Here is a 27,121-nt window from a genome sequence, read left to right as displayed (position 1 = left end):
CAACAAGGAAAATGTGCTAAAGTCAAGATTTAAAGCAGGAAGCAGTCCAGTGTGATTTCTAGAGAAGGTATTTATTCTGTAATTTCACTTGACCTTTATAGTAATAATTGAGGAAACAGTGAAGATCCAGGGAGAATGGAAATCAGAAAGTAATAACCAGTCAACTTGAGAAGCTAGAGCATCCAGCTGCAGAAACCGGTCTGCAAAGGAAAAGCTAATGCTTTCGGAAGTTGTGCCACTCTAGATTTGCCAACCACACCTGGAGACCTGTCACATGAGTGGGGCTGCTGTCAAAATCAGGAACAGAGAGAGAGAGAAAGGTCAAGCTGGAGCCCACTAGTTCCTCCATGCCTCTTACTGCATCTAACCAGGGACACCTGCAGATGGTAGACAGCGTTGCTTATACAAACCCCTCTTTTGGCTAGTTCTAACCCAGTGTGTTTGGCAGCCATACAAAGGAGAAGATTATGGAGCACATAGTCTGAGCTTGAGTAAACAAAACAGTAAAAACCACCACAGTACAGTCTGTCAATATGGTATATGCGCATATCTCTCTCTCTTTTTTTTTTTTTTTTTTTGGTTTTTCGAGACAGGGTTTCTCTGTGTAGCTTTGCGCCTTTTCCTGGAACTCACTTGGTAGCCCAGGCTGGCCTCAAACTCACAGAGATCCGCCTGGCTCTGCCTCCCGAGTGCTGGGATTAAAGGCGTGCGCCACCACCGCCCGGCCTCTCTTTTAGATGTACAGGACTCATGAGTAAAGACAACAGAGAAAACATGCTTCAGTCCATCATGCACAGCTGTCTCTCTTACATGACCAGAACTAATTATTGGTTATTTTCCTCATTGCTGTAACAAGTACCTGGCAGAAAAGCAATTGAAGAAATGTTTGTTTTGGTTCAGTCTGAGAGTCCAGTTCCTCATGATGGCATGCCATGGAGTCAGAAGCAGGAGATAAGCTGGCTGCTTAGCTCACTCTCTTTATTATTCAATCCAGGACTCCAGTTCAGGGGACACTTTTCCTTTTCCTTTGGTTTTCTTATGATCTACTGTGTTTCCCTTTTGCTTTCTATTTTTCTATACTGACTTTATCTTATTAAGATTTTGTTTTTATGTTCTATTCCTCTTCTATTTAAGCTTATTCTTGTTACTGAGAAGTCTCATTCTTTTCATTCACTCACTCATTCATTCATTCATTCATTCATTCATTCAGGCTCTTCTAGGGTCTGAATTGTAGGCCTTGTGAGCTCAACAAACACATACTTACCACAGGGTTATAACTCTAGCCTCCCCCCCTCTGCTATTTTCTCTTCTTCATAACAGATATTTCTATTCCTCTTTTTTCCTTTGATTAAACCTTGCTTGCTTCTATTTTCCGCTCTCCCTGCCACCTATCCTTTATCTCATCCATTTACTATAGCCACATAAATGTTACACTGAATGGTTTTTAACTTATTAATACACTCTGCACGCTTGTGACCATTGGTGACACTGGTATCCTGTGTCATTTGTTGTGACTGCTGTTATACTTTCCTCTTCTCTGAGTAGTAATCAATACTGAGCCCTCAAAAGCTAGGTGGCCCTTTAGTTTCAGCATAAGTTGTGCATAAGTGTGAGGGTACCAGTGCCACAGCATGCATGGGGAGGTCAGAAGACATCTTTGGAGCTGTTTTTCTCCTTCATCTTTAAGGAGCTTCAGGGAATCAAACTCAGGTCACCAGGCTTGTACAGCAAGCACTTTGACCTATTGAGTTATCTTGCCAAACTGATTTGGGCTTTTTTTTTTTTTTTTTAAATTAACTTTATTTATTTTACATCCCAACCACAGTTTCTCCTCCCTCCTCTCCTCCTACTCCACCCCACCCCCACTCCTCTGTTTCTGTTCAGAAAGGGGCAGGCCTCTCATGGATAGCAACAAAGCATGGCATATCAAGTTGCAGTAGGACTAAGAACCTTTCCTTAACTCTCATCCCCCACCCCCTTCTCTTACCCTCCATTACTCCCCTTCACCCTCCCAGTTTGCTCATGTAGATCTCATCCATTTCTCCATCGCTGGGCAATCCCTATGTCTTTCCTAGGGTCCTCCTTACCAGATAGCCTCCCTGGAGCTGTGAGTTGCAGTCTGGTTATCCTTTGCTTTACATCTAGTATTTACTTATGAGTGAGTACATACCATGTTTGTCCTTCTGAGTCTGGGTTACCTCACTCAGGATGATATTTTCTAGTTCCATCCATTTGCCTGCAAACCTCATGATGCCATTATTTTTCTCTGCTGAGTAGTACTCTATTGTATATATGTACCACATTTTCTTTATCCATTCTTCAGCTGGAATGGGAACAGAGTGGGAGAACAAGGAAAGAGATACCATGATAAATGAAGGCACCATGGGAATAGGGAGAAGCAGTGCTAGGGAGGTTCCCAGGAATCCACAAGGATGACTCCATCGTAGACTACTGGCAATGGTCGAGAGGGTGCCTGAGCTGACCTATTCTGGTGATCGGATGGCTGAATATCCTGTCATCATAGAACCCTCATCCAGTGGTTCTATGAAAGCAAATGCAGAGATCCATGGCCGGGTCCCAGGCAGAGCTCCAGGAGACCAATTGACGAGAGAGAGGAGGGATTCTATGAGCAGGAGCTATCGAGACCATGATTGGAAAAAGTACAGAGACAACTAGCCAAACTAGTGGAAACACATGAACTGTGAACCAATAGCTGAGGAGTCCCCATGGAACTGGACTAGGCCCTCTGGATAGTTGAGACAGTTGTTTAGCTTGAACTATTTAGGGGACCCCAGGCAGTGGGATCAGAAACAGTCCCTAGTGCATGAGCCGGCTTTTTGGAGCCCAGTGCCTGTGGTGAGACACTTTGCACAGCCTTGGTGCAGGGAGGAGGGGCTTGGACCTGCCTCAACTGAATGTATCAGGCTCTGCTCACTCTCCGTGGGAGACCTTGTTTTGGAAGAGGTGGGAATAGGGGGTGGGTTGGGAGGGAAGGCTCAGGGGTGGGAAGAGGGAGGACAGGGGAATCTGTGGTTGATATGTAAAATGAATAGAAAATCTCTTAATAAAAGAAAAAGGAAAAGAAAAAGAAAAAAATAAAAACAAAAACCAACCCCCCCCCCCCCAAAAAAAAAACCACCAAAAACCAAAAAACCCAAAACCCAAACAAACCCAAAAAACCTTCCCTTGCGTTAAGGCTGAGCAAGGCAATCCAGTATGAGGAATAGGTTCTCAAGAGCTAGCCAAAGCATAAGGGACAGCCCTGCTCCCATTATTAGGAGTCCTACAAATAGACCAAGCTACACAACTGTCATATATATGTATGTAGAGGGCTTAAGTTGGTCCCATGAAGGCTCCCTTGTTGTTGGTTCAGACTCCGAGTTCCTATGACCTAAGTTAGTTGATTCTGTGGGTTTTCTTGTAATGTCCTTTGACCCCTTTGGATTCTACAATCCTTCCTCCCTCTCTTCAGCAGGATTCCCCAAGGTCAGCCTAATGTTTGGCCATGGATCTTTGTATCTGTTTCCATCGGTTACTGGATGAAGGTTCTTGAATGACAATTGGGGTAGTCACCAGTCTGATCACAGATGGCCAGTTTAGGCCACATATTCACTATTGCTAGGAGTCTTAGCTGGGGTCATACTTGTAAATTTGTGGGAGTTTCCCTGGCATCAGGTTTCTACCTAACCCTGAAAAGGTGCCCCCCCCCCACTTTTCAGTCATCTCTTCCCCTCCAACCATCCTCCACCTGATCCCTCAAGTTCCCATCCACACCACTCCCAGTCCACCTGGGAGATCTCTATTTCCCCTTCCCTGGGAGAGCCATGTGTCCCCTTTTAAACCTTCCTTGTTACCTAGCTTCTCTGGGTCTGTGGATAGTAGCATGATTATCCTTTACAGCTATTTTCCACTTAGAAGTGAGTACATACCATGTTTGTCTTTCTGGGTCTGGGTTACCTCACTCAGGATGATTTTTTTTCTAATTCCATCCCTTTGCCTGAAAATTTCATGATATCATTGTTTTTAACAGTTGAGTAATACTCCATTGTGTATATGTACCACATTTTCTTTATCTATTCTTTGGTTGAGGGGCATCTAGGTTGTTTTCAGGTTCTGGCTATTACAACTAAAGCTGCTGTGAACATAGTTGAGCAAGTGTCCTTGTGGTATGATTGAGTGTTCTTTGAGTATATGCTGGCTCTTGATTTAGATAGATTTCTAATTTTCTGATAAACCGCTATTTGATTTCCAAAGTGGCTGTACAAGTTTGTACTCACACCAGCAGTGGAGGAGTGTTCTCCTTGCTCCACATCCTCTCCAGCATAAGCTGTCAATTGTATTTTTAATCTTAGCTATTCTGACAGGTGTTAAGATGGTATCTCAGACTCATTTTGATTTGCATTTCCCTCATGGCTAAGGATGTTGAACAATTCTTTAAGTGTATTTCAGCCATTTGAGATTCTTCTGTTGAGAATTCTCTGTTTAGATCTGTACCCCTTTTTAAAATTGGATTATTTGGTTTTTTTTGATGTCTAGTTTCTTGAGTTCTTTATATATGTTGTCTCTGTCAGACGTGGGGTTGGTGAAGATCTTTTCCCATTCTATAGGCTGCAGTTTTGTCCTATTGACAGGATCCTTTGCCTTACAGAAGCTTTTCAGTTTCACGAGGTCCCATTTATTGTTGATCTTAGTGTTTGTGCTTCTGGTGTTTTGTTCAGGAAGTTGTCTCCTGTGTCAGTGTGTTTAAGGCTGTTCTCCACTTTCTTTTCTGTTAGGTTCCTTGTAACTGGATTTATGTTGAGGTCTTTGATCCTCTTGGACTTGAGTTTTGTGTGTGGCAATAGATATGGATCTATTTGCATTTTTCTACATGTGGACATCCGTTTATGCTACCACCATTTGTTGAAGGTGCTTTCTTTTCTCCATTATATATTTTTGGCTTCTTTGTCAAAAAATCAAGTATCCATATGTGTGTGGATTTATGTCTGGGTCTTCGATTTGATTCCATTGATCAATGTGTCTATTTTTGTGCTAATACTAAGCTGTTTTTATTACTATAGCTCTGTAGTAGAGCTTGAAATCAGGGATGGTAATACCTCCAGCAGTTCTTTTTTATGGTACAGGATTGTTTTAGTTATCCTGGTTTTTTTTGTTTTTTCATATAAAATTGAATATATTTTTTTTAAGGTCTGTAAAGAACCCCCCCCCCCCCCCGCCCCGCCCCCCCAAAATATCAGCATGCCATTTGGCTAGTTAGATATTGCCGATTTGGGCTCTTTAAATGGGGAAAAATGACTGTATAGAATGTGTGTTTAATGAATGTTAACTAAGAATTGGTTATTTTTGTTCTTATTTCAGGCTACAGACAAGAGAAAAGCTCTAGAAGAGACCAAAGCATATACAACCCAATCTCTAGCTAGTGTTGCTTATCAAATAAATGCATTGGCCAACAATGTACTCCAGTTGCTGGATATCCAAGCCTCTCAGCTTCGGAGGATGGAGTCTTCCATCAACCATATCTCACAGGTACCAGCTTGTAAAGTCTTTCAGGTTCATGTTTAGTCAAATGGCAGCATGTATCTTAAGTATAGTCATACATTGCTTAATTATAAGGGTATATACCTGCTAAGAAATGTGTCACTAGGAGATTTTGTTGTGGTGTCAACATTGTAGAGAACACCTACGTCAATCTTCATGGTATATAAGTCTACCCACTGTTCCCTATGGATGGTTGATGTTGTCAAGAGTGGGAAATGCAAGGTTCATGAGGCAGTTGGAGGTGTAGAAAAAAGTTTTTTAAATAATTAAATAGTATTAGGCTGGAGAGGTGGCTCATCAATTAAGACCACTGCCTGCTCTTCTAAAGAACCTGAGTTCAATTCCCAACACCAACTTGGCAGCTCAAAACTATAACTCCACTTCCAGAGGATCTGATACCATCACAACAGACATACATGCAGGCAAAACACCAGTACACATTAGCTAAAAAAAGATATCATTTTAAAAGGTTTACTCTGAAAAAAAAGAAAAAAAGTAGGAGTAGCGTTCTTTAATACACTGGTAACAAGTGTTGTAAATATATAGACCAGTAGGAAGTTATTATCATTACCAGCTGTTATGCAATATAAAAGTGTGACTGGCAGTACAGTAGATATGTTCACACAGTCACTACCATGAGACATACGAGTAATTCATTGTTCTTGGACACTGATATAAAAATCTCAGTAGACCTCTGGTATATATGCAATCTCAGACAAATGGAATGTAATGATGGTATAGATAATCTGGGTATAGATATCCTTACCTAGTATTTTACTGATTGATTGTGGTCATGATCACTTTTAGTTTTGTTTTGAGTTGAGTAAGCCTACTGTTTTGTTAAGTTTTGAAATGGCCTCATTGTAGCCCTGGATCTCTTGAACTGAGATCCAGCTGTCTTAGCCTCTTGGGGAGAGGGGGTGTTTTTTTTTTTATGTACGTGAGTGTTTTGCCTACAATATGTCTGTGTACCACATGAGTGCCTGGTGCATGGATCTCCTAAGGTTGGAGTTACAGATGATTATGAGCTGTCATGTGCATCCTGGGAATCAAACCTGGGTCCTCTGTGAGATGAACCAGTGCTCTTAATGGCTGAGCCGTCTCTCCTGCCTGCAGCTTTAGCTTTTGGATGCGGGGTTCGTAGGTATGCACCACTGCGTTTGCTTTACTTGTATTCTTTCAAGTCTTCTTTTACACTGGGAGGAAAACAACACAAAACTGAACGTTTAAGGTGTTTTGTTGTTTGGATTGGGGATGGAACCTAGGGCTTTTGTGTATTCTAGTCATGTATTCTACTACTGATCTGCACACCCTGTTTCTTTATTTTGAGGTAGCCTTATGGTAAGCTGCCCAGGCTGGCCTTAAACCCTTTATCATTCCTCCTTAGCCTCCTGAGTAGCTGGGATTACAGTTATATCCCACCATGCCTGTCTGTTGACTTTTGTTGAGGTAAACTAAATTACATTTAATTAAAGCTTATAATAGTATCTTGCCACTTTTCACATATTCCCAAGAGATCGTCAACATAAAGAAAGGAAAATGTGCTTTTGTAAGCCCTTCCCTCCTTCCCATCCCCTGTTTTCAGGTTTTCTGTCATTATAGAAGAGTTCAGATTTTCTAGAATTTTGTGTGAATGCATTCACGCACCTATCCCATACCCCATTCACTTTGTTTTGGCCTTTTTCACATAGCATACTTACCTTGAGATTTACCCATATTGTTCCCATATAAAAGAATCTGCTTTTATTGTTGAATGATTTCTATTGTTATCTGTTTGTATATCTATTGTTGAAAATACAGGTTGTTTTCATATTTGCCAATTACATATTAAACTTCTATGAACATTTATATATAGATCTTTCCATAGTCAAATGCTTTCCAGTTTTTAAAAATTACATTTTTATTTATTTTTGTGTGTTTGGTACATATGTGCCTCAGCATATTATGTTTGGAGGTCAGAGGCCAATTAGCACGGGTGGTTCTCTCCCTTCCAGCATATGAGTCCTGGAGTGTACTCAGGCTCTCAGACTTGGTAGCAAGTGCCTTCAGGTTCTGGTCATTCTCACTGGTCCTGCTTTTGTTTCTGTAGGGCAGCTATCTGTGTGGAATGAATAGTTTACATGGTAGATGTCCGTTTATAAGAAACTGTCAGGTTTTTTAAAGTGTTTACTGTCTAGTCTGTTGAGAGATCTTATAAGGAACAAGATCATAGATTTTGTTATTTTTTTATGCATCTGTGGACAGGAACAAGGTTATTTGTTTGTTTTAAATCTCTTAATAAAAATGAATTACATTGCTTTTGTATGGATTTTGGATTTACATTATTTTAAATGTTAAACATTCTTTGCTGTCCTAGGATTAAATTCCAATAAATTGCCAATTTTATACATTGTCAGATTTAATTTGATAGAATTTTAAGGAAATTACTTGTATGGCCTTGAGAATTATTGGTTATGTTTTTGTAGTATCTTTGGCTTTGGTGTTGTTACTGTAATTCTGGTTTTATCCGAGCGGCTTTCCATTTGAACCTAGACTTTTCACGTGGAAGTTTTGTGTGCGCGTGCGTGCGTGCGTGCGTGCGTGCGTGCGTGTGTGTGTGTGTGTGTGTGTGTGTGTGTGAGAGCATGTGTTTATATGTTTAAAATACTGATTAAATTTTTCCTTTGACAGTTTCATACACGTTTCTGGTACGTTCTGCTTACTCTCACTTCCCATCCTCTCATCTCCCTCCCACTTATGCAAGGCTGCCCTGGGCCGGCCCCACAGGTCTCTTTCCCACATTCATACTTTTTTGTTTTGTGGTCCTTTGTTTTTAAAAGAACTATCATTAGACTTCATTTCACAAATCCCTCACCAAATTGGGTACTATGTGAAGGTAGCAAAACGCCAGTCAGTCTTTCTTGAGGGATTATAAGAAAAATCCAAAGTCTGTTCCACTTCTTTCTATCCCTAGTCTTGCTCTCCAGAGTGCTTCTGTATGATGATACATACAACATGGCAGCGTTTTTACACATGTCAATAAGTATGAGTTAATTTATCTTCATAACAGCCTCCTTACAAAGCCTGCGTGATGGTACACACCTTTAACAATCCCAGCATGCAGGGGGCAGAGCCAGGCAGCTCTCTGAGTTCCAGGATATCCAAGGCTTCATTGTAAGACCCTGTCTCAAAACACAAATAATCAAACAAGAAAACAAACAAATAGCACCCAACTTCATTACAGATGCAGATGCAGAGGCCAGGCAACTTATTCAGGATTATATACTATTAAAAATGGCGTGTGAACAAGCAAATTTGGTCTTAGAATCTGTTATTACTTGTTTACTATCCGTATTTTTCCTAGACTTTTGTTTCTTTGGTGGTGGCAGTGCTAGAGTTCAAACCTAAGGCCTTCCATATGGCAGACAAGCTCCCATCCGCTGAGCTCCCTACAGCCCTCCTTTAAACTTGTATGTCTCATCTGTTCTACCATGTTATTGAGGTAGAGAGCCGTAGGCTCTGGGTCTAGGGATTTTCTTTTTTAAAGACAGGGCTAAGGGTGGTCTAGAACTCAAGATTCTCCTTGCATTCCTAGGGATTACAAACACACTCCATAATTTCTGGATGGTTCTAAATGTTTTGTTTTTAATTTGTCTTTTCTTCTTTCAGATAACTTTTTGAATATTTTATTTAGTGGCCTGTTGCGTGCATGTGCATGGAAAGAAAGCTCTTACAGGGCTTGCTTAACTGTGTCCATCTTCTAAGAGGAAGGGATCTTTCTGTCTGGAGATGAGGTCACTACATTTCTGAATATACTTTTTTATTTCTTCTGCTGTGTTATCTTTTCTAACCCTTTTCTAAATATTTCTAAATTCTTATACATCTTTTTAGGAGAGTTTCCTCAGTTTTAGTTTCTGGTTTTGTCTATTACATTTTTTCTCCTTTTTAAGTTTCAGTAGTTAAAAGAATTATGTTATTTTATTGATTAGTTTTTATTCTTCATGAAAGTCCTTTTTTTTAATTTTATTCCTTTATTCTTTGTTAAATTTTTTTGTGGTTCACTTTTCAGTTTTGTTTCAGGTCCCCCTTTCCTTATAAAATCTGGTAATCATTTTTCTCAATATTTAAGAATTTGAGACTAAAATACCTAAGTAGAGCTTAGTTGTTATATTGTTAATATTCTTGTTTTTATTTTTTTAAATAAAAATATTTAAACGTGTGTGTGTGTGTGTGTGTGTGTGTGTGTGTGTGTGTGTGTGTGTGTGTGTGTGTTTCTGCCTGCACTGGTGTCTGTCTGTGTGCATGCACATGCCTTGGCACTTGTGTGATCAGAGGAACTTACTGGAATTGGTTTTTACCTTTTATGTTGTGGGTTCCAAGAATTGAACTCAGGTTGTCAGGCTTGGTGGCAAAGCCTACCCACTCAGCCATCTGGCCATCTAAATCTAGCCTTTCATTAACAAAACAAAACTTTTGTACATGTACATATTATATGTTTGCCATATTCCCTAACTAGCTTCCTCTCCTCTTTCTCCTGATCACCCTCTCCCATTGGTCAGTTTTCCTAGATGGCCTTATTTCTGTTTACTTATTTATTATGATTGTGGCAGGGTGGCATGGCATGGTATGCATGTGGAGGTAGAGGACAACTTTGGAGTTAGTTTCCCCTTCCATCTTTACATGGTGTCTTGGTTAGGAACACTATTGCTATGATGAAATACTGTGACCAAAAGCAAGCTAGGAAGAAAGGATTTATTTGGCTTACACTTCTACATCATAGCCCATCATTGAAGGAAGTCAGGACAGGAACTCAAACAGGAAAGGAACCTGGAGGCAGGAGCTCATGCAGATGCTGTGCATGGATGCTGCTTACTGCTACTCAAGGCTTCCTCAGCCTGCTTTCTTTTAGAACCCAGGACCACCATCCCAGGGGTAGCCTCATCCACAATGGTTTGGGCCCTCCCCCACAATCACTAATTAAGAAAGTGCCCTACAGCTTGCCTATAGCCATTTTCTTAATTGAGGTACCCTTTTCTCTGATGACTATAATGACAAGTTGAAATAAAAACTGGCCAGCACACATGGGTTCCACTTACGATTTCAGGTAGTCAGGCTTGCCTAGCAGGCAGCCTTCCTTCCCTAGCAGGCCATCTCACCCTCCCTCACTTCTGCTTTCAAGTCTTGTAACTCAGCTTGGCCTGGGACTTGGGTTCTTCCTGCCTTTGCTCCCGAGTGTTGCTATTATAGGCATGGGCCACCATGCCTAGTTATTTTATAATAATTCTGACTTAAGTGTTTCCATGGAGTCTGATTTTGCAGTTCATATTTTCTTAAGAAATCTATTTTGTAGTGTGTATATATAGGTCATTCTGAATCAAGTTAATTTCAGAGTTGATTGGGACCTTGTTTCGGGCGTATTGAACAGAGCTCTGTAACAGAATTTTGGGCATAGGGCCATTTCCAGAGTCTGGCCCAAATGAGCAGGAACAGACAAAGGTTGTCTTTTTCTTTGCTGAAGGCTTTCTCTGTGTAGCTTGTCTCAGGACTCTTACTTTTTTTTTTCTTCTTCTTCTTCTTTGTTTTTTTTTAAAACCCATCTCCGTTTGCTATTGAGGGCAAAAGGATTTAGATTTTCATTTCTTAGTTGTTTTCAGCAAATATATATTGTGGCCTTATTTATATGTAAAAGTCTTTGCTTGAAACCCACAATGCTCTCTCTGTAGTGGCAGTTGTGAGGCTCAGGAGGCCTCCTGATAAATACATTGTAGAAAATAAGGACATATCAAGTAGTATTGCTGTGACACATCTCTCTCCTGCCTACTTTTCTGTGTTTTGATCATTGGAACAAACCTTTTATCTGAATTTTTAAAGGAAACCTATCTGTACCCCCTACCCACCCAAGTGACAAGGACAGGAAGGAGAGCACACTTAAAACAATGTATTTCTTTGTGGTAATTTTACATAATCAAGTGTTTTTTTTTTTTTTTTTGGTTTTTCGAGACAGGGTTTCTCTGTGTAGCTTTGCGCCTTTCCTGGAACTCACTTGGTAGCCCAGGCTGGCCTCGAACTCACAGAGATCCGCCTGGCTCTGCCTCCCGAGTGCTGGGATTAAAGGCGTGCGCCACCACTGCCCGGCTTGTTTTTTTTTAAAGATTTATTTTTTAACTTATGTGTGGGTATGTGCAGATGTGTGCAGGTTCCATCACAGCCAGAAGAGGGTGTCTAATCACCTGGAGCTGGAGTTAGAGGCAGTTGCCTCTGATGTGGATTCTTGGAACTGAACTTGGTCTTTGGTGAGACCATGCCATCTCTCTAGCCCATACACTCAGATCTTAGAGGATTCTATGAACTGAAGTTCTCAGAAATCAACAAAGCCACGCCATGTTAAAGATGCACAAAGCCAATCACCTGGCTAAAACTTGCTGTGGGAGCCCAGCTGGGCGATCAGCTCCCACATTTTATGACAGGGTACTCTTGAGGAGTGAGGGATAAGAGATATTAGATAGAAGGATAGAGGGGAGAAAAACAGAAACACAGGATAGCCTTGGGAGGGCCTGGACCATTATCCACTGGCCCCTTCTGTCTCTTCTAAAGGGCTTTTTATAGGAACGCCAAGGGGTGGAGCAAAAGACCTCCTCCTAGTACAGCCAAGTGCAGACCCTTTCCAATCATCTGGTAACCACACATGTGGTCAAGCAATTCTCTAATGCAGCCCTGCTGGGTAAAGCAAGCTCAGATCTCACTAGGAAACCTTTGTGGGCCTCCACAACTTGCTCAGAGGAGAGAGCCTCAGTGTTGCTTATCTGGAGCCAGATTATCTTGTGCTATTAATAGCCAACCATTGTCTTCCTCTGTGTTTTACCTAGCAACCATTCTTGTGACTATTAGGTACATTCTTTTGGAATGTACTAATAGGCCACCAGCCAACCCAAAGGCTGAGAAAGTTATCAGGTAATTCTCTGTAACAGAGATTCCCTACCTTGCTATAACCAACCTACTTGATGTTTCCACCAATGTATTTGAGAGATACCATCATTTCTTAACATTCTTTTGTTCTATAAAAATAAAACTTTCACGAAAATGTTACCATGTGGGAAGTATTTGTTCTTATTATATATGTATTAGGGTAACCTGAGTCTGTGTTCCAGGCCATGGTCACTCATACTTGGTTCCAGAGTAAACTACCTCTTGTTCTCATGGATGCTAGAGCAGTTTTTGTTGCTGTTGTTTTAAAGACAGAGTCAGAGTCTCACCATGTATCCCTGGCCTGGAATTCCTTTCATAGACTGCGTTGGCTTCCGACTCACAGATATCCACAGCCCTTGATTTGTGGTCCACCATGCCCACCTCCGCGCGCTCGCGCGCTCTCTCTCTCTCTGTTAATCAAAAGATAGTTTTACTTCCTTGTGAAATTTACCACAAATTTTGTGTTTGAGTTTGATTTTGTTTGTCTCTTGTAGCCCAGGCTAGCCTCATATTCATACTCTAGCTAGGGATGACTTTGAACTCCTAGTCGTCTTGCTTCTACACAAGTGTGTACACCTAGCCTTCCACATTTATCCTAGAAAATACTTTTTTTCTGCCAGATAGAATTGCTTTGGTGATATTTTAATCATTCTTTGAAAACATTTACTTACCACACAATTTATTTTTACCAAATTTCTAACATGTTAATTCATTAAAGGCGGACTTTAAATTAGTGTGGCTCAGTAGGTACAATCACTTACGCAAGCAGCAGTACTCGTGTTCAGATCCCAGTACCCACATAAAAAGTCTGTGTGGACTGGCTGACTGGCCAGCTTACCTGTGTAATGTAAAAACAGCAGGCTACAGGTTTAACCAGAGCCCTGTCCTAAGGGGATGAGGTGAGTAATAGATCAGAATGACTGATTCCTCCGCTGGCATCACATGCTGGTGCATGTTCTTGCTCACATACTGAAAAAAAGAAAAAGAAATTGTCAACCAGGCATGGTGGCACATGCCTTACAGTCAGGAGTCTGAGAGTGACAAGTTCAGAGCCTGGGCTGCATGAAGAGACCGTGTGTGTGTGTGTGTGTGTGTGTGTGTGTGTGTAAAGGTAAAGAGATGGAGAATATGAATTAGTGAATTGATGTGTTACTGAATAGTAAAGTGACTGTGGATATCAACAATATGTTGATATATTCAATATATAGACTATTTCAAAAGTCTAGATAAAAAAGAAGGAAAGTTAGAAATGATTTTTAAAGTTTGTCACCATAAAGAAATAATAAATGTTTAAAGAAATAAACATTTAGCTTGAATTAAACATTCAGTTTACACACACATCAAAAAGTTAACATAGTACTTTTAATGGTGTGTAGAGGAGAGAGGGTTAGGGTTTATGTCAGGGTGTTCTGACATTTTTTATGGGTAGAATATTATTTTTTTAATTAAAATTTTATGTGTATGGGTGTTTGGCCTGCATGTATGTCTGTGTACCATGTTTGTGCCTACTGCCTGTGAAGGCCAGAAGAGGGTGTCACATTCTTTGGAACTGGAATTACAGATGATTGTAAACCACCTGGTTCCTGGAAGAGCAGCCAGTGCTCTTAACTGCAGAGCCATCTCTCCAACCCCCACCCCAACATCTTTTAAAAATTAGTTGTAGCTTTTAGTACTTGTTTACCTTATACTCACTGAGTTTTTAACCTGAAGAACCTTAGTGATTATCAAGCTAGATCTGAGAAGCTGTCCAAAATCCTGTTACTAGTGGAAAACTGGAGTGTGAACATGATTTCCATTATGTTTGTAATATATAACGTGATGTGTCTAGGTTCTTAACATCTTAGAAATGCTGTATTTACTTATTCCTTTATTATTTATTTATTTTTATGAGATAGGCTTTCACTGTGTAGACCATGCCCATTTCACCAGTGTGAAATGCTTTATCTTAATCTAGGAATGTAGAACTGGTTAGTTTGATAAATGAGATTTATATTTGATACATTTTGGGGGGGAAGGTGGTTGAAATAGTCTCATTATGTAGCTCTGGTTGGTTTGGAACTCTATCTATAGATCAGACTGGCCTCAAACTCAGAGAAACAGAAGTCTACCTGCCTCTGCCTCCTGATTAAAGGTGTTGGCCACTGCATCTGTCCAGATTTGTAAAATTTTTGAGTGCACTTTGTATAAAGCAGTGTTAAAGATTCTGATACAATAATCAGAATGGATGGGTGTGTACACATGTATGTTCTGTATACCAAATTAAAGGCCTTGCACACGCCACCACTCCACTACTTAGCTCTATTCTCAGCCCCATCAAAACAGAATCTTAATGGGTTAAAAACTGTATAAAATTTTATAACAATTAAGTGAAAGAGCCAGTGTTCAAACCTGGGTTTTCTGATTTCATGCTTGCATTTTTCAAATCACTGGATCTCATTGTTCCAGGCCCTTTTCTACTGGGGTAACTCTTATTGGTGGGATGTGCATTGCTGGACAGAATATGATTTGGATTCTTGTGATTCAGAATCAGGATAGTGGATAGGAGAACCAGAGGAGAACTTTTCAAGTAATTTAAAAAAAAATATATTGAGTACTTGTGCAGTATGTAAGAGGCAGGAGAATGAGCAAAAGCTGACTTTCAGAAGCAGACTGTAGACACATAGGAAAGGTAGTTGAACCCTTTTAAACTTACTTTTCCCTTGAAGACTGGAACTGTGTGGGATATTCTAGGAGCTAAGAAATTTGTTTTCTTTCTGGGTGCCTTCTAATGGTGGGAGGTAGGTAAAATTCATGTGATTATGTTATAAAGAATAGATTGGGGGAAAAGTCCAGATTGCATGTCTGTGGACCAGTTAGAAGACTAATGTGTGAGATATGTAGTAACTTAGGGTTGAAGTATTAGAAGTAGAAGGAAGCAGGTTTCTGATATTTAAAGGTAGATGTGGCAAGATTTAGTGATAATAAATATGAAATAAAGAGTGTATATAACTTAATCGACAACTGAAGTAGACTTATTAAAAAATAGGCTTGTGTGGACTTAGGTGTTTGGTTTGTGCCATATTTATTTTGAGGCATCACCAGAGGAACAGGAGAAAAGTGTGTGTACATGGCAGTTTAAGTCTGAATGTGGATGAGTTTGCTAAGCAGAACTGACAAAGAACGTATCTCAGATTAATACTGTATAAACTGGCCTTGTGAAGGAGATGGAGTAAATATGAAAGTAAGTAGTGTCCATCTCTTCCACTTCTGAACAAAATTTCAATGTTTCCCCTTTGTGGAGCTATAGAGTCCTGAACTTAATTTCATGCCAAGTAGAATTTAACTACAATTAGCGCTTAGCTAAGTTGCACTGGATCTCTTGAAGATGATGTAGTGACGCTGAGATGTAAATCAGTGGTGGAGCACTTACCTAGCATGTGTTAGGCTATGGGTTCTATTGCTAGCACCACAAAAAAGAAAGTTTACAGCCTGGTGGTGGCGGTGGTGGTACATGCCTTTAATCCCAGCACTCAGGAGGCAGAGACAGGTGGATCTCTGAGTTCAAGGCCAACCTTGTCTATAGTGCAAGTTCCTGGACAGCCAGAGCTACACAGAGAAACTCTGGAAAAAAGAAACAAAAGAAAAGAAAGTTTAGAGGCATTCTAAGGATACCATTCTTCATTTTGTAATACTATAACTATATTAAATAGTTTGCAAAATTACTGAGGGAATATGATCAAAGAGTATGAATCATTTCTACTATAGAAACTATCTTTAAAAGATTAATTTTATTTGCATTTATTTGTGTGTGTGTGTGTGTGTGTGTGTGTGTGTTCTCTGTGTGAATGGTATGTGTGTGTCCAGAGTAGGGTGTTAGACTCTCTGGAGCTGGAGTGACTAGGCAATAGTGGGCTGTTTGATGTGGATGCTGGGAACCAAACCTGAGCCTCTATAAGAGCAATAAGCATTCTTAATCACTGAACCATCTCTCCAGCCCTTTTCCCTCCCCTGCAAAACCTATTAAGATGAACAAACAAAAACCACAAGCAACTGTGAAGTCTCTTAAGATTTTGCCCTCCATGCAGACTAACAAGGTAGTTCCCTACAATTTCATAGATGATAGAAGACATAGGACTTTACTCACGAGAATAGTAGAATGTTAGCATTTGTGCCCTCAATTCCATGGAAGATCTAATAGAACATCCTGTAATGATTCCTTTTATTTTTTAATTAAAAAGTGTGTGTGTGTGTGTGTGTGTGTGTGTGTGTGTGTGTGTGTACATGTACGTATGTCTCACTATGGAGATCAGTTCTCTCCTTCCACCATGTGGGTCTTAGGAATCAAACTCAGGTCATCCAGCTTGGTAGCAAAGTGGAGTTACTAGCTGAGCCATCTCACTGGCCTTCACACCTCATCTTCAGTGATGTAGTTCAGCTTGTTACAGGAGTGTCATCTCTAGGGAACACATGTTAGGGAACACAGACTGTTGGAATGTGAAATAAGCTCTACTTTTGCCTTGACACCTTTGCCCTGGAGAGAGAGGATATCTTTAGTATACTGGACAACAAACAAACCTTCCCAGATCTCCAGAGGGATACATTATTTCTAGACCCCAGGACTGTTTCCGGTACAACTGTGCTTTAATAAGAAAATATGGAGCAGAGAGTCAATGCCTGTATTCACAAGATGGATAGAAACACACAGATCCAAGTGTATATAATATTACCTTTTAACAAGGTTCACCCCATGCTTACTGTACCTTCTTGACTTCTGGTAAAACTTCTCATGATTGCACACTTAATGGTCACTGGTAACTGTGACAGAGGCCAGCACCAGATCTGTTCTGTTTAACTTAAAAGAAAGACATTGAAATTGAGGTTATTACCCAGTGAATGCTGAGCTCACTTACACTGCCCAGGATTTAAGACCCAAATAGCTGAGTAAATGCAAAATGCTGCTTTAGAGAGCCAGGTGGCTTTCTCTGAGTTCTTGTACTGACTTTCCACTTGGCCTAAGGCATGAATATAGGTATTGCAGGATACATTGTGCACATAGGGCCTTGTCTTGCAAACGGAATTGCTATTCTGTCATCCAAAACAATCCAAGCTACTGAATTGAACTGACACAAATGCCCCTAGGGCCACGGTGGTTGTCATTGATTGCTTTAGCTAGCCAGGGACAAATTGTAAATCTAACTGGATGACTTCCAGTGTAGGAATAATTGCCTCAGAACATATCTAATTAACTTATTAGTTTTCCTGTGGGATCCCTCCACTCCCTCAAGAATAGCCTTCCTTAAACACTTGAAGGTCTCTTATGATCACCTCTAATTACAAGTCACAACATTTTTTGTTACTCCGTGATTTTTACACAGGAAGTACTCCACAGCTGCACTTTCCTTTAGGATTGCTTCTTTAAACAATGCGCTGCCCTGTTTAGAATTGCCCCCTGCTAACTAAAGTTGAGAAGCATAGGATGACAGTTTCTCTAGTGTGCCATCTTGGTTAGCCTTAGGCTTCTCACTTCAGTTCATGTAATTAGTACCTTATTTTGGAGAGTGTACCTGAAGGCAAGCAGTACAATCTGTTCTGTTTTATCTGTGCCACCAGCGAGGTGGCATTCATTTGTCCTTTGGAATGATTGAATGATAGATGTAGGAATGGGGATAGAACAGATACCTGGAGGTATTGATGGGTCTTTTTCACAAGAGAATCAAGGGCTTTTGAGCATCCTCTTGTTCCCAAAAGACTGTTGTATGAAGTTAAGGAAAATAATAGTCAGAGCTGTCTGGCAGGGCTTGGGCAGGTCCCGCCAAGTCAGTTAAATTTAGAATGTTCGAATGGCTTGTGGTAACTGTACTAGAGGATTTTATTTTGTGAAGAAAGCTCCAGGTGTAATCTCAAAGACAGATCCAGTACCTCCTTTTTCTTTACCCTCTGAGATGTATTTCTCCCCTGGGTGCCAAGGTTATTGACTTCCTTTCACAGTCAGAAAATCAGTGCACACTCAGTATTTAAGGCCTGTTGTTGGGAATGGTTAGTTGCAAGAAGAAAAGACATTTTAATTAAACTTATGGTGATCTTTTTATGCCTCCCACTTTGATCCACATGGTACCATCACCACCGGGGGTCATGATGAACAGTGTACTTAACCAAGTGTGCATTGGTAGATATCTTCCCTATCTTCTTTGGAGAAATTGTCTATTTACGTTCTTTATTTTCTCCCCTATTCTCTTGTGGTGCTGGGGATCAGACTCAGGACCCTGTGCACACTGAATACATACTCTACTACTGAGCTGTAATCCAGGTCCTCCTTTGCTCAGTTATGGGTTAAGGGCTTAGGTTTTGTTTTTGTTTGCTTGTTGGTACTAGGTGTCCTGTAGCTCAAGCTCGTCTCTTTCCTCACGTAGCCAAGGAGGATGACTTTGAACTTCTCATGTTCTTGTCTCTGCCTCCTGAGTGTATATGTAGGCAAACACTCTGCCAACCAAACTATATCCCCAACCCTTTCAGTATTTTGAGTTGCCTGTTTTGGGGGTAAGCTTGAGGGCAATTTTATTAGTTTAAAGGAAAAATTTTAAGGCAGGCAAGCTGTAAATGGTGGAAGCTGCCTAGAGGAGGAGAATGGAGAAGTAAAGAAGGGAAAAAAGCAAGCAGCTTGAGTTCCTAAGCTGCTGCATGGCAGCAGGCAACCACATGGCCTAGTTGGGGCTTTAGGGAAGCGGTAGGGAAACTCATGGTGTCAGGGAAAGCACACTTAGAGCAGAGCCAGAGAGATGAAAAAGAAAAGTTACCCTTCACAGTAACTCAGAAAAGCAAGCAGACTTAGGAAGAAGCAAAGTGGCTGAGGTCTGTGAGAGACTATCTTGAGTTGCTTTTTGAAGGAGCTGTTCAATATAAGATGCTTGTGGGTGGAGAATGTAGAAGCTATCAGTCCCTCAGCTAATAGTCCATTGTTGAGTGACTTGTGACTTAAAAGCACATTGTCAGATTGTAAATTGCAGTAAAAAACCTGATACTATCAAAGAGTAGTGTGGCCGATCAGGTGGTTTTTTGTGAATAGCCAATACCAGACCCTGCAAAAGAGTCAACAAGACTGAGGACCAGAGGAAGCGAGAGGAAGGAAGGAAGGCAGCCAAGGTCCTGTGGAGCCAGTCTGCTACTATCATGTAACAGCACTCTTTCCAAGACTCAGTTCTGGGAAGAGGTGGTAGCCTCTGTGTTAGATCATCTGAGATCTACTTTGGTGGTAGGTATGTTGTGTTTGGTATGAAGAGGAATTGGCAGCAATGTACAGTGCAAACTTTGTTTTCATTAGATAATGACTCTTTACTAATGAATGTCTGTATGAATGCCCATGTGGTTCAATCTTCAACTAAAGCCATCTCCACAGTTTGTGAACAGTCTGTGAATTATGTCACTTTTTAAATTATATCATGCTTTAGTTTTTCAAAAGGTAGCTCAAAAAGCTAGGCCATTGGTAATAGGTCAGGACTCAGCAACATAAAAGGATGTTCTCTAGGATAAAGTTCTGCCCACAAGGCAAAGCAACAACATTTATTTTTCAATTCTGTCTCATCTGCACCAAGGTTGAACAGTATGGAAGCCTGTTGGATACCTGTTGGACATTTATAGGCTTTGAGTAGTTGAATCATCACAGGCCCAGGCACTTAGGGAACTTTGGTGTAGGTGGCAGACAGAACAGGGGGAGCAGCCGAGCTTTCATAGGATCCTGAGATGCCGTAGAGGAGAGCCTGGCTACACTATCTCTCTCTGTCCCCCTCAGAACCCAGGGCCTTTGTTTGACATGCTAGGCAAGTGTTCTACCACTAAACTTTATCTCTGTCCTAGCTGCATTCTCAAATACTCCATTTCCTTGTAATAAGAGAAAGTTGTTGGCTTTTCAATCTTGTTTGTTGTTGGACTTCAATAGACATCCTAAATTAAGGATCTTTTCAACATGGGAATGCTTAGTAGTCGTGTCAGGGAGGCGTTGAATTCCAATTATAGCCACTGCAGTGGAGAGCCCTCCTACAGAGAGACTTGTACTGAAAGGGGCCGTAGTGTAAAGCGTTAAAGCCACTAGTGCATCTCTACATGGGCTGTTTAGTAGCCATAGACTTGATGACCGTTCACAGTATAGCATGTATAATACAGACAACCACTATGTGTCTTCAGCAGTGAAGACTACAGTGGTAGATATTAAATGGCTTCCAAAGGCTCTACCAAGAAAAAGAGCTCATTAGCTTCCCTTCCCCACTGAGAACTCCACTCAGAGCAGCAATCGCCCCCTGAAGGCGTTGCTGTTCTCTATCCAGTAGTGCCACACAGTTTTGAACAGGTCCCCAAAGTAATTTATACTAGTTTGAAGTGACATTTCTAATTATTTTTCTCTTTAAAGTGGCTGAGGGACGGTGATTGAGGTGAGAGTTAGTAGGGTGAGGGTGATATTGGGAGGGAACAGCTTTGTACCAGTTCTCAGAAGCCATTTCCTTTCTGTGTTGGATGGTGTGGTGACTTCATGCTGTAAGGGAAGCTGTTATTTTTTGGTCCACCCAAAGGCCCATATACTGTGCAAGACCCAGGTCAGCAGCTAGAGTCATACCACTTTTTGGCAGAGGCAATAAGGTTTTGCATCCTTTCATTGACTTGGACTCAATCTGTGTGTAGTATCATTGTTTTTAAAAGTCTATCTTAATGTTGCTTATTGAGCATGCATAGGGTAGCATCTCTAAAATTCTTGATGAAAACCAGATGTGGTGGTTAATACTTAGAATTGGCCAAGGAAGGAGGATTGCCTTAAGATTGAGGACAATATCGGCTGTTTATGGTACTCTGCCTTTAAAACACAGAATAGAAAATTTCTTGATTTTTAGTAGAAGAGTTAGAGCTGACATTAAGAATTTTCTAGATTCTTTGATCTAGTTTCTTAGGTTCCAGTTACCTTCACCAGCATTTTGATACCTGTCTGTAATAATAAAAGCCCACAGACTGGTCAATATACCACTCAGGAGACAGGTGGATCTTTGTGAATTTGAGGCCAGCCTGGTCTGCATAGCAGGCTCCAGGCTTAGCGGGGCTAGGTAGTAAGCCAGTGTCTCACCTAAACACAACAAAGATAAAGAGAATGTGTTGCCCAGTTAGGCATCATTTCCTCTTCAATGCTAGGAATTAAACCCAGGGCCTTGTCTATGCTGGAAACCACTGAGCCCTTCCCAGCCTGCTGTCCAGTTTGTGAAGTTTGATGACTAAATGAAAATTGTAAATGTATTTTTATTTGCTGAGGTACTCAGGGCCTTGTACATGCTGGCAAGTGAGTTATATCCTAGCTCCTCCACAAATGTTTTACTTTAAAAACAGTTCCATAGGCTCCTACTGGGTAAGATGAACCAGACAGGTATGTAGGAGACTTGCTGATAACTATAACCTTTGCTGTTTAAGTTTTTTCCTTTCACGTTGTCTGCACTGTGCAGTTCTTTCTGCCTTCAATAATTTCCATATTTGCCTCTTACACTCCTGTTTCTCTTTTAAAACCTGTCAATCTGTAAAGCCTTTAAGTGAAGCCTTGCACTGCACACATTTACATTAATTCAAGTAACTTGTGCGTGCCACTACAGCACTTATATCATTGCACTGTAATCACTGATTTGTTGTTGTTGTTGTTGTATCTGTTAGTAAAGTAAAAGTGACCAAGCAGACATCCTCTCTCCTTCCACACATTACAGGTTTCTAGGAGACAATTTTCCTCCAACAGTTGCTTTAGAAAATCTATTAAGTATTTCCTGATTTGAACCTTAAGGAAATTAATTTACCTAATTTTGAAGGAAGAGACATACTCATTAGAAAATAGGTACAAGACACAGTCCCATGGTCCAATGCATATGGACAGCATATATATTATCTACTATACCAAATAATATTTTCTTGCTCTATTTAAATTTAAAATATAGACTGTGGATATTCATAAAGAAAAAGTGGCTCGAAGAGAGATTGGTATTTTGACAACAAATAAGAATACATCAAGAACTCACAAAATAATAGCACCTGCAAATATGGAGCGCCCTGTCAGGTATATTCGGAAACCTATCGACTACACAGTTCTGGATGATGTGGGCCATGGCGTTAAGGTAAGCATTTTGTATTACTTAAGTGTGAATTACTTTGAATTTTCAATAAATATTTTGGATAGAAATTGTGATAGGATTTTCTTATTTGATAGATTCCCTTTAACTAGCAGTATTATAATTTTCATAGAAAATTTATTTATTTTAAAGATGTAAGTGTATAAATGTTTTGATTGTATATGTATATGTGTACTACATGCATGTCTGGTGCCTTCAGGGGTCAGATGAGGGCACTGGATCCTTTAGAGCCTCTAGAAATGATTTGTGGATAGTTGTAAGCCACTAATGTGGATGCTAGGAAGTGAACCTGGGTCCTCTGCAAGAGCACCCAGTGCTCTTAATCACTGAGCCATCCCTCTAGCCCTTGAGAAAATTAATTTCATATGAGTTACATGTTTGACTAAGCTTGGAGTAGAATTTAATCCACAGAATAGGCACTACTTGGAAAAACTTAAAAACTTGAAAAAGCTGGGCTGCTAGGATGGCTTAGCAGGTAAAGGCACTTGCCACTAAACCTTTTGACCTGAGTTCTGTTCTTAGAACCTTTATGGTGGATAGAGAAAACAGACTCCCCAAAGTTTTCCTTTGATCTCCTCCATACACAGTGCTGTTACTTGTACCACAAACAACAACAACAACAACAACAACAACAGGCCAAACAAACACACAACTTGAAAAAGCCATTCTTTAAATCATAGATTATGATTGGTTTAGAAAATAAATTGTAAATAATTTGGCCTTTTATTCCTAAATGTTTGTGTACCCTATGTGGTTTTCTTTTTAACTATTAAAAAATGCAAACATTAAAACACTTTTTAAAAAAGTGCTTATCATAGTAAGATAATATTACCCCAATTTTTACTAATCAGTTTTAAGTATATACTTCTGAAATATAATCACATTGCTTTGGTAACTAAATGTTTTAGACCAAGACTTAAGAAGGGTGGGTGGCCAGTGAGAACAGTATATTTTAGAAACTGGCATGTGTTGGTAGAGTGCTTGCCCAGCATGAGTACAACCCTGGATTTGAGCCCCAGTAGTACAGTGGTGGTACAGTATTGTAGTCCCTAGCACTTGTATCATGAGGCAGGGGCATTAGAAATAGAGAAGCTCAAGATCATCCTTGCTCACATAGTAAATTTGAGGTTAGTCTGATAGACGTGAAACCAATCTGAAGCTGATAGATGTCACATTTATCTGTATACATACAAAATGCACACAATTACTTTTTTCCGGCCTTATTACTGTTTTATTTTTTTGGTTTTATGACTTCTGTAAGAGTTTTCATACTCTTATCTTTTTTCCTACAGGACTATAGATATGTGTGAAATTAGGAAATAATACCATAGTTGGGTGTGGCAGGTGCATCTCCGAGTTCAAGGCTAGCCTGTTCTAGTGAGTGAGTTTCAGGCTATCCAGGGTTATGTAGTGAGACCTTGTCTCAGAAGAAATACTACTAGTACCAGGAGGCAGAAGGAACAGGATGACCACAAGCTTAAAGGCTAGCCTGGTCTGCACAGTGTTCTGGGTCAGCTGGGCCACACAGTGAGACTGTCTCAAACAAACAAAAAACCTGACCAACCCATCCCCTTATTTATTTTTATTTATTTATTTATTTATGTTTTTTTTTTTTTTTTTTCTTCTTCCGTGACAGGGTTTCTCTGTGTAGCTTTGCTTTGCGCCTTTTCTGGAGCTCACTCTTTAGCCCAGGCTGGCCTTGAACTCACAGAGATCCACCTGCCTCTGCCTCCCGAGTGCTGGGATTAAAGGCATGCGCCACCACGGCCCAGCTGGGAAGAGGTCTTAAATACAGGCTTACAGCACAATGGGAGAACCCTGGAGGGCAGAAGTTTGCTATGGATGTTTTACAATCTTGTATCTAAGCTGTTAACACCCATTATGTAGGATACACAGACAAAGAACTTCCCTTAAGCATTCAGGAGGTTGAAACTCGGGAGGGAATTAGCATAGGGAGGATATCAAGGTCAGCAAGCAAGGCAACAGTTACCCAAAACGGGCGGGGGGGGGGGTGGGGGGTGGGGGGGGGTGGGGGTGGGGGGGAGGCAGGGCCCTACAGGTCCCCCTTTTACTAATAAATGAGCTTCTGACTTAGGTTGTGTGCGACGTCAGCAGGTTACCTTACCCATCATGGACACGCCTGTCCAGGCCACACAGGCGCTCTGTCTTAGGTTGGTGAGCGCCCCCCCAGGAATTACCTGTCTTTGAATACTCATTATCATACAGGCTCAATCATGTGTGAGCTGCAGAGTTAACTGTTACCAAAGATCTCAAAGTGGCGCTTGCAAACTTGTGTGTTCGACACAGAAAAGACCAGCAGAAGTCCTAACCCACCCATAGCCAGTAGCCAGAGATCCGCCTGCCTCTGCCTCTCGAGTGCTGGGATTAAAGACGTGCGCCACCACTGCCCTGCGTAGCTACCACATTTTATATCCAAGATTTTCATGCTCTTAAGATTAATATTCCATCTTATTTGTAATACAAATTTTAGTGTTTTGGAATTTGTGTATTCTATACTTGGGCTTCATTTAAATAGATTATGCACATTTAAATAGCATTTAAATATTTAATACATTCATTCTGAAAAGTATATGGTTTCTATAATTTTTTTTAGGAGTTTAAAATAAAAATAAACTCAGGAAATCTGGCTAGATTTTTGGGAAACAGAATAAGATACTGATAGGAGGAACCCAGTATGCAGAACCTGCCAGAGTATGCACATGGAGAACATAAAAGACCATTTTGCAAACAGGTACTGCATTTCCAAATGAGCATAGGAAGGAAGGCTTGAATACTTAGTAGAGAAATTTAGAATTAATTTTGGTAAGCATAACAACGAACAGATTTTTAAATTAGTTTGTAACTTACAGAGGAATGTCTGTTGTATATGTTTAGTGCCTATGTGAAGATCATAGGTGAAGATCAAGAAAATAAGACAGAGACATTTTATTGGTTATAATCAGTTGCTGTTTTCTAAGGTAAAGTCTCTAAGGTTAACTATGGGTTTCTGGTCAGTTATGGAGTTCCGTTTTAGTTTGCTTTGTAGGAATCCAGAACACCAGGGCTGCTCAGCTTTAATGGTCTCTAAATTATTAGTTCTTTTAAATTTTTTTTTCCGGACTTATTTTTTTATCTTGAATGTTTTTGCCTGTATTGTACCATGTGTGTAGATTGCATGTGTGCTACATATATGTAGCACTTGTGCATACTGTGCATGTGTGTATGTGTGCGTGTGTGTGCGTGCGTGTGTGTGTGTGTGTGTGTGTGTGTGTGTGTGTGTGCGCGTGCGTGCGTGCGTGCGTGCGTGCGTGTGTGTGTGTGTGTGTGTGTGTGTGTACACGTATGTACTGTGTATACCACATGTGTGTGTTTGGTCCCTCTGGAGATCAGAAGAGAACAGAGATTGGGTGGTGGTGGCACATGCCTTTAATCCCAGGCAGGCGGATCTCTGTGAGTTCAAGGCTAGCCTGGGTTACAGAGTGAGTTCCAGGAAAGGCACAAAGCTACACAGAGAAACCCTGTCTCCAAAAACTTCAAAAAAAAAAGCAGAATAGGACAGAGATAACAGTCAGTTGTGAACTACTGTAAATGTGGGTGATGGGAACTGAACTCTAGGGCTTCTGCAAGGGCAGCAAGAGCTCTTAACGACTGAACTCTCTCTAGCCTACCTCTTCTGATTTTACTATTTTTAACAGTATAATATCTATGGAGGGTGTTACTTTGAAAAGCTTCAATTTTATTAAGATGAGTGAGAGCCAGAAAGAATTGGTCTCATTGTCATTTGACAATTACTGTAGAAAAATAGAGTGTACTCAGAGAAAATTCTATTGCTGCTTTTAACTTCATATTCCAGGTAAATAGTGAAATTACTCATTCATAATTTTAAATGTGCAGAGGAAGAGAGATCTTAAGGATACAAAAGTCTTATTCTGTTTATGTTTGGTTTGGGAATATTTAAGTAGACATTCCATATACAGTATTGTTAGTTGCTAGCAGGTATATTTGAGCTTTAAGAGTCAGAGATGGGGGGCTGGAGAGATGGCTCAATGGTTAAGAGCACAGACTGCTCTTACAGAGGCCTGGGTTTCAGTTCCCAGCACTCACATGGCAGCTCACACCTATCTGTAACTCCCAAGATCTGATATCCTCACACAGACATACATAGAGGCAAAACAACAATGCACATAAAATAAGAATAAATAAATTACTTAAAAAAAAAGAGTCAGAGATGAATTTTACAACATTCTCATTTGGAGCACGTTTACATTACATAAACTGTTCAACAGAGGAAGCTGAGCTTGAACAAAAGTTGAAAGTTACACAGTTGTGTAGTGAGTGGCAGGGTTATATAAAAGACTCATTTCCCATTTAATTTTGTTGTTCCTTCGTCTGGGAACAGATTACATATAAATGCTGAGCTTTTTTGTTTTTGTCTGTATTCTTTCAGTAAAAAGAAATGAAAATGTGTACTTAGAATACTTCTATGCACAATTATATAAGACACAGTGCATACACGG

The 27,121-nt window shown here is 40.4% G+C and overlaps 1 protein-coding gene across 5 annotated transcripts in view; it reads left to right on the top strand.

The window, feature by feature from the left end:
• Positions 1 to 27,121, top strand: part of Abi1 (abl interactor 1) — an 85,713-nt gene that overhangs the window by 33,476 nt on the left and 25,116 nt on the right. For all 5 annotated transcript variants that reach the window (XM_052728905.1, XM_052728906.1, XM_052728904.1 and 2 more), the window contains exons 2-3: positions 5,359 to 5,526; positions 22,413 to 22,589. In XM_052728905.1, coding sequence (XP_052584865.1) covers positions 5,359 to 5,526; positions 22,413 to 22,589 — 345 coding nt within the window. The remainder of the gene's footprint in view (positions 1 to 5,358; positions 5,527 to 22,412; positions 22,590 to 27,121) is intronic.

Source organism: Peromyscus californicus, unplaced genomic scaffold (assembly GCF_007827085.1).
Source record: "Peromyscus californicus insignis strain IS unplaced genomic scaffold, ASM782708v3 Scaffold_8__1_contigs__length_139910024, whole genome shotgun sequence".
NCBI lineage: Eukaryota > Metazoa > Chordata > Mammalia > Rodentia > Cricetidae > Peromyscus > Peromyscus californicus.
This window is presented reverse-complemented; position numbering and strand designations above follow the sequence as displayed.